Raw genomic sequence first — 13,024 nt, 5'->3', positions numbered from 1 at the left:
AATTGGTCTGCAAAGTCATTTACAGACTCACTGTTAAGACCATGTTCATGGAAGACAATCTTACTGGGCTATGAGTGATTGCCAAAGAAAAAGAATACACACACCCCATTCTGTATTGAGTCATACATTTCTGGCACAGCACAAGATGCCGAAACGCTGCCCACTGCTATCCAGTATTAAATAGCAAGAAGATCCAACCTTACAGATGACAATATGTACAAGCTGCAGGGCGACGGTATTAGCTTGGTGGGCAGCAGTATTCCCTCCTCCATGAGTAGAGACAGTACACCTTCAAATACCAAATGGTAAGAACAAACAGGTATCCTGACTTACATGTGAGATTTTAAACAGATGGGTGGCTACTGATGAAACCAGATGCTTGAGGAGAGTCCTCATCCAGCAGGACAAATTGTATTATGAGTGTAATAGTAAAAACAAAGAAGAAAAGCAAGATCCAAGTTCACTAGTTTATTAGATTGAGATGTTACAATTGCGGGCTATTTTCAGTTATGTCCTTTTTCAGAAGTAGAAGACCAATTAAATTATTCTCCCAACAGCAGACGGCCACATAAGCATTGCATCCTTGCATAATAAAAAGGCATATTGTGCACAAACACCCACCTCAATTTTTTCTTTTGCTTCCGCATGCAGGATTTTTTTTGTATCCTATGAAACAGCTAGACTGATGCTAGTTATCAGTCTTTAACCTATTACTCTGCTTTGCCTTCCAATTCCAAGAGTTCTTGGAGTTAACAGAAAATGAATCTGTTAGCCTAGTGGAAGGACTGATCCTAGCTTCCCTCACATTACAAGGGTTGTTATCTTTAATAGTATTAAAGAAGTCCATTTAAGAAGCAGAGCCTTATGCATTTATCTGCACGGCATAAGAATGCCTATTCTTTCCAAACACAGTTCACAGGTTTTCCAAAGATCCTTTAAAAGTGATTTAAGATCTTTAAAGTTCACCCCTAAAGAAAAAGAGACAATTGACAATTAATATAAACATACATGAATATATTTTCACAAAAATCAAGTGTTCGCACTTAGCTGGAGAGATGAAAATATTGCCCAAAGTGAAATGGTATTCCTTGCCTTCAGTTTTCTCAAAGATAATATATACAGCTAAGTGGTAGAGACCATAATATAAGCAGTTAATGAAATCACAGATAAAAAGGGAAATGCCATTAGGTTAACATGCAAATATCTATGATGATTTGATCACACCAAGAAAATGATGGCTCTGCAATTCATTTGATTCAGGAGTTTTACTCTTCATTTACAAAAATAAGACCTTAATGTTGGGAAGTGACATGAATATTGGGAAAGGGCAATGTAGATTTTCTAAACTTTAGATATAAAAACATTTTTTTATATATAGAAGCGGGAATAAATAGCCATTTGTGGGTGTTGTCTCTGCATGCAAGCAAAGCCTCCACACAGGGAAGGATCATGCCAATAGCATCATTTGTATTAAATGCCCCCAGCAGATGCTGGATCTTCTTGGGCCAAATATTATGGACCTGTTTCAAAGTTTTGACCTTCAAAATTGATGTTTGTGGGCCTTTTAAATATACATTTTGACTGATTTTCCTAACATAGATTCTACCTATTCATCTGTGTTTACAAGAGGCAATAGAGTTTTCCTTATCCCATGTATCACGAGGCACAGTATAATCACTACTTGGTCTTATATTTTCCCTGTGAACAAGGGCTAATGGAAACACTGGCTATCTCTTGCCCAATAACAGTTTAGCTATAATAACCTGGTTTGAAAACTCAGCTCTTGGCTTGCCATTGTTCAGTGTCCCGTCCTCCCCACTTCATTGACGTTTACAGTGGTGCCCCGCAAGACGAGTGCCTCGCAAGACGAAAAACCCGCTAGACGAAAGGGTTTTCTGTTTTTCGATGCGCTTCGCAAGACAAATTTCTCTATGGGCTTGCTTCGCAAGACAAAAACGTCTTGCGAGTCTTGCGATTTTTTTCGCTTCCCCCCCTTTTTCTAAGCCGCTAAGCGCCTTTTAGCCGCTAAGCCTTTAATAGCCGCTAAACCGCTAATAGCGCTAAACCGCTAATAGGGTTGCTTCGCAAGACGAAAAAAACCGCTAGACGAAGAGACTCGCGGAACGGATTATTTTCGTCTTGTGAGGCACCACTGTACATCCTGCTTTAATTAAACCACAATTAGCCATTATGTCTGACTGCAGTTGAATATCATTTTTTAAATGCTCAGTCTAACCTGCCTCACAGGGTTGCTATGGAGGTTAAATTAAAGACCACCTTGAGCTCCTTGAAGATAAAGGTGGGTGGTAAATGCAATAAATAAACAAACAAACAAATCCACATAAAAACAGCCTGCTGGATCAGGTCAGTGGCCCATCTAGTCTGGAATCATGTTCTCACAACCGGATGCCTGTGAGAAGACTACAATCTTACGTAAAATTAAGCTTAGCTTTGTTCAATTGGGCTTTCTTGCAAAAGTGCCTGGAATCACAGTGTTACATAGTCTTAAAAAGAACATTAAGTTACCTCCGTATTGGGGTGGGGAAACTTTTTGGTTTGACTGGTGGGTATGATCTGGAAAAAATGGACTTAAGGGACAAACGGACCCAGGCCAGCCCACATTTGGTCCATGGGACAAAGGTTCCCACTCCCTGTATGTTTCCCAAGACATTTACTCTCTGTTTTAAGAGAATACACGGTTTTTAAAAAATGGTTTCACTACGAAGTTGCTCACAGCATATTAGTATCTTTGCCTGATAAAACACACCCTGTAATAGGGATTCTCTTTTTAGTAGTGTTGTAACTATGGGGATTCTCTTTTTAGTAGTGCTGTAACTGTGAGGAAAGTGAGCTTTTATCCAGCAATGCCTTGGAACACAAGAGGGTACGAGCTTATTAATAATTTACCGAGGCCACTGTTTCTCTTTGTCTGTCAGAGGGACATATATCACACCCATCAGCTGCTTTTCCACAATCTGCCCGTCTTTGGTTTTGTCATACTGCATCAAAACCTGGTTTCCACCCTCTGGCCCTACGGGCAGAATTAGTCGTCCTCCAGGTTTCAGCTCATTCAGCAACTAGTAGTAAGAATCAGTAAGAGCAATAAGGCAAAACAGAAACAAAATGGAGAAATTCAGTTTCCACGTACACACAAAAGGGAAGAAAGACAAACTGAACACTGTTCTCTAGCTCCTGAAGTAGTCCATGAAAAGTGGCCATTTCCAAAATTAAAATTAAAAATGGCAACACATTTGCTACTCACTTATACCTAAACACTCTGTGTGATGTTTCGCCTGCTGAGAAATGCCAAGAGTGAACCATTTTTCTTACACCTCATGTCAATAGAAACATGGTCAAATCTCCAGGCCATCAGAGATTTCAGAACGTAAAACATTGTCTCTGTTCTATTCAATTTTAGTTCTCTTTCCTTATGATAACAGCTGAAACATATGGTTACACTTTTTTCACAACTGTCTTCTAGACTTAGTAAATTAACCACTTCAAAAAGGTTCCAAGCCAGAGCTGAGAGGAAAGAGACAGGCAACTTTCTCTCTTACCTCCTTTGGCACTGTGGGTGCAGCTGCTCCAACATGGATGGCATCGTAAGGGGCTTCTTCAGGGTACCCCTTTCTGCCATCCCCAACTGTGGAGAGAGAAAGAGAATGTGCAGTGAAGGTTCTTGTTCAGATGGCAGCTTCTCCTATACACTTCTCCTTTGCCTTTCCTTTCACTTGGCATCTTCGTGCAAGGATGACTTGTATGCAGATTATGTTGCCACTGGGGGGTATCAAAATGAAGTATAATAGCCATAGTGAGACACCTGAAAAAGATAACCGTGCTCTTTGATATTACCAAGGTTAGGTGGAATCGGGAAAGCAGAGCTAAAGAGATGTGGGTGGCGCTGTGGTCTAAACCACTGAGCCTCTTGGGCTTGCCGATCAGAAGGTTGCCAGTTCGAATCTGTGTGACGTTGGTGAGGTCCCATTGCTCTGTCCCAGTTCTGCCAACCTAGCAGTTCAAAAGCACACCAGTGCAAGTAGATAAATAGGTACCACTAAGGCGGGAAGGTAAATGGCATTTCCATGCACTCTGGTACCCGTCACGGTTTCCCATTGTGCCAGAAGCGGTTTAGTCATGCTGACCACATGACCTGGAAAAGCCGGCTGTGGACAAATACTGGCTCCTGCACCGCAACCCCGTAGTCGCCTTTGACTGGACTTAACCGTCCAGGGGTCCTTTACCATTACTTTTTAGATGCTCAGAAGTCATTGCTCTCGCTTCCCCCAACCTGTTGCTCTTCAGATGTTTCAGACCATAATCCTCATTATCCCTGACCAATGGTCATGCGACTGGGACCAATGGGAGTTGTAGTCTGGAGGGCTTCAGGCTGGGAAGACTGCATTACAAAAATATACTTCTACATTGCAATCCTGTGTGTGGTTACTTGGAAGTAAGCATTGCGCTCAATAGTGCTTATTCCCAAGTAAATGTGCTTAAGGCTGCAGGCTCGGAAAACTAGCTCTAAATGTGCAATCCTCTGCAGTAGCTTGTTCATTTATTTTCATGAAACAAATCTTAGGGTTATTGCTAGGCTGAAACCGTTCCTGCCAAGTAAAGTTTTCACAAGTGTGAAGGGGTTCTAGCTTTGTTGTTGTTGTTGTTTAGTCGTTTCCGACTCTTCGTGACCCCATGGACCAGAGCACGCCAGGCACTTCTGTCTTCTACTGCCTCCTGCAGTTTGATCAAACTCATGCTGGTAGCTTCGAGAACACTGTCCAACCATCTCGCCCTCTGTCGTCCCCTTCTCCTTCTGCCTTCAATCTTTCCCAACATCAGGGTCTTTTCCAGGGAGTCTTCTCTTCTCATGAGGTGACCAAAGTATTGGAGCCTCAGCTTCACGATCTGCCCTTCCAGTGAGCACTCAGGGCTGATTTCCTGAAGAATGGATAGGTTTGTTCTTCTTGCAGTCCATGGGACTCTCAAGAGTCTCCTCCAGCACCGTAATTCAAAAGCATCAAATTTGCAAAGGATACCGATGCTCACCTAGAAGTTTCACTCGGCCAGAACTCAATAAAGAGGGATCATCTTCTCTGAGGTTTTTGATGGACTCATGAACCAGCTGTTCAATGTGTTCGATTCCCACTGCCTTCCCTGTGGGACCCACCTGTCAAGAGATGCCACATGTGCTTCAAATCTGTGTTACTACTACAAACAAAATTATCTGAGAGAGCAGAGAGGTTCCCTTTTTTGCAATGCCTGATAATTTTTATCCAATTATTTCTCCATCCAGTTTTAGAATGACAGAAGGATAGTTCCAATGACTGGTTACCTTGAAAATGAACAGTCCCTTTGCAGTTATTCCTGCAATTTTACCTGTCCCGCGTTCCACATGATCATTAAATATACTAATTGGCCAATTCCAATGGAGGAAAATCTTATAGTACAATTCTATGCATGCCTGCTCAGAACTACCGTAAGTCACGTTGAATTACTGAGACATACTCCCAAGTAGCTGTGTATAGGACTGCAGCCTCATTCTATTCCCCCCCCCCCCCCAGTGCTAGGCAATTCACTTGGCAGGACAGTGGAGGAATAGTTTCAGAATTCTATATGTAGAGAGGCATTTCTTGTTGCTTTTGTTAAAACTGTGTTAAAACTAAAATTCACTTTAGCAGACCCCTTGCAATTTATCCAAATTCAATCATTTTCAGCAGTCAAATCCTGCTCTACAGAGAAGCAACACCAAACATATGCATAAGATCATCTGTTCTTTAAGAAGGTAAGCTTTACAAGTAGACGTTTTTAGCCAAATTGGGAAAAAAAACACAACGGATTTCCTCTCAATTTCCATTCTGCTTACCATCCTTGCAAAGCAAGCTGTGAGGTATCCACTTCCTGATCCGACATCTAACGCCTTTGCTCCTTCCACTAGCTGGTCCTTCAGTAACTCAAGGGCATGAGCATGCTGTGGGAGAAAGCAACTATATTTCACTCTTCCCACACCGGCATCTTTCACGATCCCCTTGCCAAAAGGCAACAAGAAGCAGGATGGTTAAGATACACAGTCTTACTAAAGATTTTGAGGTTGCTTCTGCTAAGTTGACGCCCACAGATATTTCAGCTGAGGAATTTCTCCGAGGCATGTTAAAGTTTGCAATAGAGGCACACACAGGGTGTGGAGAAGAAACGACTAGACTGCCTGCTCCCAAGGAGCCTCGATGATATGCAAGGGGTGAGGTGAGACTGAGAGGGCCTGCAAGTTTTCCAGCTCCTCCTGGTGGCTTCAAAGCCTCAGTAGCTGTCATGGAAAGGGAGGGGAAGGGCCTGAGACTGAAGAAGGCAGATGCTGTCTCTTGAGACAGGATAAAGGAGGTGATGTCAAGCGGTAGGCCAAGATACCTACTTCTGCCCCATGATGAGAAGGACATTTCTGACCTGATAGCCAGCCAGCAGCGAGTGCAACCTGTATTCCTGAATGAAGCAAGGAACAGCTGTCCTAAGCTCTAAGGGGTTTGGGACCACCCCAAAACCGGTGGGCTTGTTTACACGCATTTCCAGCACACAGGATTGTTCAGCCAATGCCTAGCAGAAAGAATTCACCATCGTCACCAATTCAGGGGATCTCAGGCAACAGGACCACAGAAGATTGCCTAAAACCAGCACCATTGCTAGCCAGAGAAAGCAGCGCTCGGCCAAATGAACCAATGAATTGACTCTGCATAAGGCAGCTGCGATGGTTCATGGCCTTTGTGTTTCCTCAACCACTGAATGCTATCAATGCATATACTGTATATTATTGGATGTAAAAGTATGTCTTACCATGTGAGGAGCACTGATGGTTGCCTTGTACCCTGAAAGAAAGCTGTGGATAAGTTTGCTTTTCATGTTATAACTACAACAATTGGAGCATTTTCTAGCGATTTGGATGTTTCTCACCACAAATCTGCCCTTTCGGTTTTCCTAGACAGCTCAAAGACCTAAGGATTTCCAGCTTTCAGTTTGACATACTATCTGTAGAATATTTTGTCCACTTTGCTAGTTTTTTCAGAGCTTACTTTTGCAGCCCATGCGCAAAGGACAACTCTCAGTCTTACAGAATTAAGACGTCAAACGATCTTGGGCTGCTAGAACGCTGGGCTGAAACTAACACAATGGCATTTGACAGAGATAAAGGCGAAGTCCTGCATTTAGGTACAAAACACACAAATGAAGGTGCAAGGATAGAGTGGAGGAGACCTGGCTCGGCACAAGCTGAATGAGTTAGTAGTGTGATGCAGCTGCTAAAAAGCCAATGCCTGAACAGAAGCCATAGTGTCCTGATGAGAAGAAATAATGGTTTCACTTGCTTTCTAAACTGGCCAGGCTGCATCTGAGGTAGAGTCCTGTTCTGGATGCCACATTTTAAGGAAGACATTGAGAAACTAGGGGGGTGTCCAGAGCAGGGTGACCAGGATCATTAAGAGATCTGGAAACTATGCCCTATGAAGAATGCTTGAAAGAGCCGAGTACGTTTAGCCTAGAGAAGAATAAGTGGAGACCTGACAGCCACCTTCAGATATCTGAAGGGCCGTCATGTAGAAGAAGGAGTAGATTTGTTCACAGGGATTTGCTCCAGAGAACAGGACTAGAATCAGCAAGTGGAAGTAGCAGGGAAGCAGATGCTGGGAAAGGGTTAGGAAAGCTTCTTAATGGCTCAAGGGTGGAACAGTCCTGCCTTGGGAGGTAGCAAGCTGGAGATATCTAAGCAGAAGCTGGGCTAGATGACTTCTGAGATCCCTCCCAACTTTAGATTCTAGGATTTGGAGAGTTCTTAAAAGACAATGCTATGGACAATATGGTCTCTAAAATATGCAGTATTTCCTTTAAGTGACATTGCAATCTATAGCAACATTTCTTACCGATTGACTGAGGAGAGTCCATATATGGAAAATACTTGATATAGTGGGATCTGTCTGTTGCCAACAACACTTTAAGGACTTGCTGAGACTTAATCACACCATTTTCTACAGAAAAACATGAGAGAGGATAATAAGGCTGACAGCAGAATACTTTTTATTACTATTTATATTTAGTATCACTTTTAGGTTGTTCAGTACTGAATTTTACTGCACTGTGATCCAAAGACAGGTACTCAATTTACACTGTTATTTTTTTAAAAAATAATAATTTATTTATTGCATTTCTATCCCACTTTTTCCTCCAAGGAGCTCAAGGTGGCCTACATGGGTTTGTCCCTCCTCACTTAATCCCCACAACAGCCCTGTGAGGTAGGTTAGGCTGAGACAGTGACTAGCCTAAGGTCACCCAGTGAGCTTCATGGCCAAGTGGGGATTTGAACCCTGGTCTCCCAGGTCCAAGGGACGCAGGTGGCGCTGTGGGTTAAACCACAGAGCCTAGGACTTGCCGATCAGAAGGTTGGCAGTTCAAATCCCTGTGACGGGGTGAGCTCCCGTTGCTCGGTCCCTGCTCCTGCCAACCTAGCAGTTCAAAAGCACATCAAAGTGCAAGTAGATAAATAGGTACCACTCCGGTGGGAAGGTAAACGGCGTTTCCGTGCACTGCTCTGGTTCGCCAGAAGCGGCTTAGTCATGCTGGCCACATGACCCGGAGGCTGTACGCCGGCTCCCTCGGCCTATAAAGCGAGATGAGCGCTGCAACCCCAGAGTCAGTCACGACTGGACCTAATGATCAGGGGTCCCTTTACCTTTACTCCCAGGTCCTAGTCCAACACTCTAACCACCACACCACACAGGCTCTCATTGTATCCACTATCTATCCATACACATGCATGCAACACACCAGGGAAAGGGAAAGGGGGTTATTGCTCTAGACTCCAAATTCAGCAAATAAACCTTTGATGCTGAAACCCAGCCACATTGCTCAGCTCCAGTTCATGCAAATAAGTCCACATATGCAGACCACCCTGCTACTGCCTGTGAAAAGCTGGTACAGGTTTGCAATCCTAACCCTCTGGTGTTAAGAGGTGGGCAGTTTAGGATGCATCACGTCTTTGCTTGCGGTGTGGCTCCATTACATAACAAGCCCAAGCTCCACCCAAGATGGTGGGACACTACTGCCAGTGGGTCTCCTGCCAGAGGCAGCCAGTAGAAACGCCCCCCGCCCCATACGGGCATTATAGGAGTAAGGCAACAGAGGTTTCAGACCCAAAGCCCACAAATTCCCCAAGGGGCCCAAGGAACTGGCGAAGCAAAAATGGACCACTCTCCCTACCTTCCATCCTAAGCAGCAATAGCAAGCTGGGATTTGGATGCAGGGGAGGTTCTGCTTCTCCTTTGCCCCGATTATAATTGGTCCCTCTGTTCCCATGAGCCGCAAAATAGAAATCAGCTCATTTGGACAATTTGGAAACAGGCTCACATTCAGGTCTCTGGCTACACTTCATGTAAAATAAGAGAAAAAGCAATTGCTCTCAATAGCTTTGTGTAAAAGTAAACCCTGATCAGTCCTGTTCCATATGAAGGCTTTACAGAAAAATACCAAACACAAAGTGATCTGTTCTCAGAGACAGTGCTTTAAGCTGGGTTTGACGTTCAATAAAACAGCTTGGGAAAGTGTGACTGGGGAAATAAACTTGACTTAAGATTTCACCTGTAGAACTGGACAGATTATGCTAAAATGATTAGGATGTCATTTACACATTATCATCCATTCCACAGAAAAGATCCACACAATTGGCCTAACATTGCAGTTGTGCCCTGGGTGAGCACAAGGAAAAGCAGGTGCAATGGCAGGGCTGTAACTTGCAAAATATACCATATTTTTCGTCCTATAGGGCGCACTGGCCCATAGGGCGCACCTAGGTGTTTTTTTTGGGGGGGGGATAAAGAAAAAAAATTATTTCCCCCCCAGGCACGGGGCTGGGGAAGCCCAAGCTTCCCCCGACCCCAGCTTCCAGAACAGGCTGCTATCCGCAAGCCTTGGGAGCCCGGTGGGAAGTCGCGCCGGGCTCCCAAGGCTTGTGGAGAGCTGCCCAAAGCCCAGGGCGCGCTCCGTTGTGCTCCCCGGGTTTCAGGCTGCAGGCTGCTGTCCGCATGCCTTGGGAGCCCGGCGGGAAGATGTGCCGGGTTCTCAAGGCTTGCGGAGAGCTGCCCGAAGCCCGCCCTGCTGCGCTCCCCGGGTTTCGGGTTGCAGGCTGCTGTCCGCAAGCCTTGGGAGCCCGGCGGGAAGTCGCGCCGGGCTCCCAAGGCTTGTGGAGAGCTGCCCGAAGCCTGGAGAGCGAGAGGGGTCGGTGCGCACCGACCCCTCTCACTCTCCAGGCTTCAGCAAAAGCCTGCATTTGCCCCATAGGACACACACACATTTCCCCTTCATTTTTGGAGGGGGAAAAGTGCGTCCTATAGGGTGAAAAATATGGTACTCATTTTATTTAAAATAAAAAATAAAAAATCGTTGGATGGAGAAATACAGAAAGGTTCCCAGTTAATTGTTTTGCTTTTTTCTGGCCATCCTAGCCACTGGCAGATTGACTCTCCTGGTTTCTGTACTGTTTGAGTAAGCTCCCATCTAAGACAGGCAGCCTGAGGAGGATGACAATTATGGATTATTGCATTCCCAAAGAAACTCATTAGAAGAAATGGCTACCTGCCTCAGCTGTAGGGGAGCTGAGCCTCTGCATGCTCTGAATAACCTTTCTTAAATTAGATGCTTAGAATGGATTTCTCTATTGTATCATTTGTGGTGCTTGTATAGCTGAATACACAGGCAGAGCAGACAGGCACGAGCCCAGAATCTTAAAGCTCATATGCAGGTAGAATTTTAAAACAGGTTTCCACACTGACATCCACTCCATGAAATAGGTGTCAAGTCAACAATGCTAAAAATAAGTGAGGATTTTGGACAGTATCCAAACATTTCATCAGCTGTTTTAGAGGCGAGCCCTGAACGTCAGGCTGCTGCCGGTCCTTGGTTCTGTTTGCTCTGTATTGTACTTACTGTAAAGATTGTTGATCAGTTCCGCATGTGTCTTTCCAGTCGAGGTCCAGGCCATGGTTCTTGTCAGCAGGAGTCCCATGAGCAAGGTAGCAAAAGGCAGCGTACAGCTCATCCCATAAAAATGTGCAGGGGATTCCCAAGCCTGACCAGCCAGTCACAATGAACCAAAGAGAGAAAGTTTTTTTATATTTAGAGCAAGATCATGTAACGCCTCATAGAAACCAAATCCTCCATACGCAGAAGGAGCCAAGATTAAGAACAGATGCACAGATGCAATACAGGGAAATCTGGAGAACACATTTGCCGTCTAAGTCAAATAATAACAGACTGTTGGCTGTCAATAAAAGTACTGCTAATAAGTTTTTTTTAAAAAATAAAATAAAAAACCAAACACCAGTCCAAGAAGTTAGAAGAGAGATAGAGTATTAGACTAGGTTCTGGGAAAGTCAGGTTCAAATCCCCACTGTGTTATGAAACTCACTGAGTATGTAGATAAAGAAGGGTCTACACCTTGGAAAGAAAGGTGGAATACAAATGTACTAATAAATAAATAAAATTTGTCATCACAATGACAAAAATAGATATAAACTAAGGACATTGATAAACGTAAGGAGTTGGCCAAGATATTTTACTGTTTGAGGCCAAGTGGCACATAGCAGTGCACGGCATGTCCTCCTCGCTACAATCAGAGCGTATTGCAGCCAATGGCAATCAAAGCTATTTTGGCACGTGAGGCAGAAAATCCTACAAACACCTCCTTCCTGGCAGTAAGACTACAATAATAATTGTAACATTATAAAATAAAATTATAAAATATAACAACAGCCACTTTGCTGCCTATTAATGGGACTCAAGATGTGTTGTCAAAGGCAGCCGGCTCACACGGCCAAGGCTGTAGGTGTGGGCAGGGAGGGCCAGTAAAGGGGAGCGGGCAGGTTAAGCTAACAAGTGAAATAATTTGCAATAGTGCTCATCTATTCTTTTTTGTAGAGACTGGGCTGTGACTGCAATTGTCTGCAAAGCTAGATCACCGACTTACAGTACACCAACTTGTAGAACGAATGGGAAAATTGATTTTTAAAATACGTGTATAAAATATTACATGCATTACCAACCTACTTGTATGAGTTGCCAACCTTCTTGTGTGAGTGGTCACACAAATAACATAAATAACAATTATCTCACTTGGCGTTTGTTTTTGCATTGCATTTCCCTCTGACCACACTGATTGCAATTTCCACCCACATAAATATCTACCTGTAACTTAGGACACTTCATGTATATGAGGGAAATGGACTGCCGCCCACAAAACCCGATGCCATAATAAATGGGCTAGCCTTTAATGGTATCACAGTGTTATTACCATCGTCAAACATACATATCTGTTCCTCAAAGCATGTGTGTCTCAGAGCAAAAACAAGGCATTGGATGAAGGGCAGTATACGAATTTGATAAATAATAATAAAAGGAAAGGTCCGCCCCACTAAAAGATGAGCATAAAAAGAGGCACTTCAACTGAAGAGTCAACGCCCTCCCCTCTTGGTGTCTTATGATGGGGAAGGTGGGGGAAGGGAAGAGCCCATATGCAAGGCTCCTTAGTGGTAAGAGGAGGTGGGCTGGGCTGGGCTCCGACTCCTCTTCTGAGGGTCTTCTGATGCCTCCCTCCCAAGCGCCAGAAGAAGAGAGAGCAGACTGCTGTCCCCCAAAAAGGCAGCTCCGTCCCCAGGATCCCACCCCTCCCACAAAAAGGCGGACTCACCTGCGCAGCCGCACTAAGTCCTCCGCACTCGCATTCTCGCCCTCCTAGCTCCTCCTCTTTCAGCAGCAGCTGCTTATTACGGCATTTGAGAGTAACTGGGGGAGTTGAGGCCTGCTGTTGTTTACGCTGTTACGTAAGTGGGAGAGAGAAGCCGCCGATCAGAAACTTCCGCCCGGCTTTAAGACGTCGCGCGCGACGGTTCCTAAAGAGATCGGATAAAATGAAGATATTATCACTTCCGGTTTTTGTTTAGGCACTTCCATGCTCAGGGGCCTGAGGGGTGGGGGGCATGTCCGTGCAAAATTGTCAATG

At 44.4% G+C, this 13,024-nt stretch overlaps 1 protein-coding gene across 4 annotated transcripts; it reads right to left on the bottom strand.

The window, feature by feature from the left end:
• Window positions 1-453: 453 nt before the first annotated feature.
• LOC310709923 (protein-L-isoaspartate(D-aspartate) O-methyltransferase-like) lies at window positions 454-12,905 on the bottom strand. Of its 4 annotated transcripts, none has more exons than XM_083510051.1 (9): window positions 12,713-12,905; window positions 10,954-11,095; window positions 7,899-8,003; window positions 6,820-6,851; window positions 5,861-5,965; window positions 5,044-5,164; window positions 3,558-3,643; window positions 2,908-3,077; window positions 454-968 (listed from the first exon to the last, which is right to left on the bottom strand). In XM_083510051.1, the coding sequence occupies exons 2-9, from the start codon at window positions 11,063-11,065 to the stop codon at window positions 956-958; spliced, it is 744 nt and encodes a 247-aa protein (XP_083366177.1). In that variant the 5' UTR covers window positions 11,066-11,095; window positions 12,713-12,905; the 3' UTR covers window positions 454-955. The 4 variants fall into 4 exon arrangements, with proteins under 4 accessions (XP_083366177.1, XP_083366178.1, XP_083366179.1 ...); XM_083510052.1 differs by having other exon boundaries at window positions 11,435-12,718; XM_083510053.1 differs by having other exon boundaries at window positions 12,332-12,714.
• Between the last annotated feature and the right edge of the window lie 119 nt (window positions 12,906-13,024).

This window comes from Podarcis liolepis (genome assembly GCF_965112155.1).
Source record: "Podarcis liolepis genome assembly, chromosome: 1".
NCBI lineage: Eukaryota > Metazoa > Chordata > Lepidosauria > Squamata > Lacertidae > Podarcis > Podarcis liolepis.
Note: the sequence above shows the minus strand (reverse complement) of the source record. Positions and strands in the feature narration are given on the sequence as shown.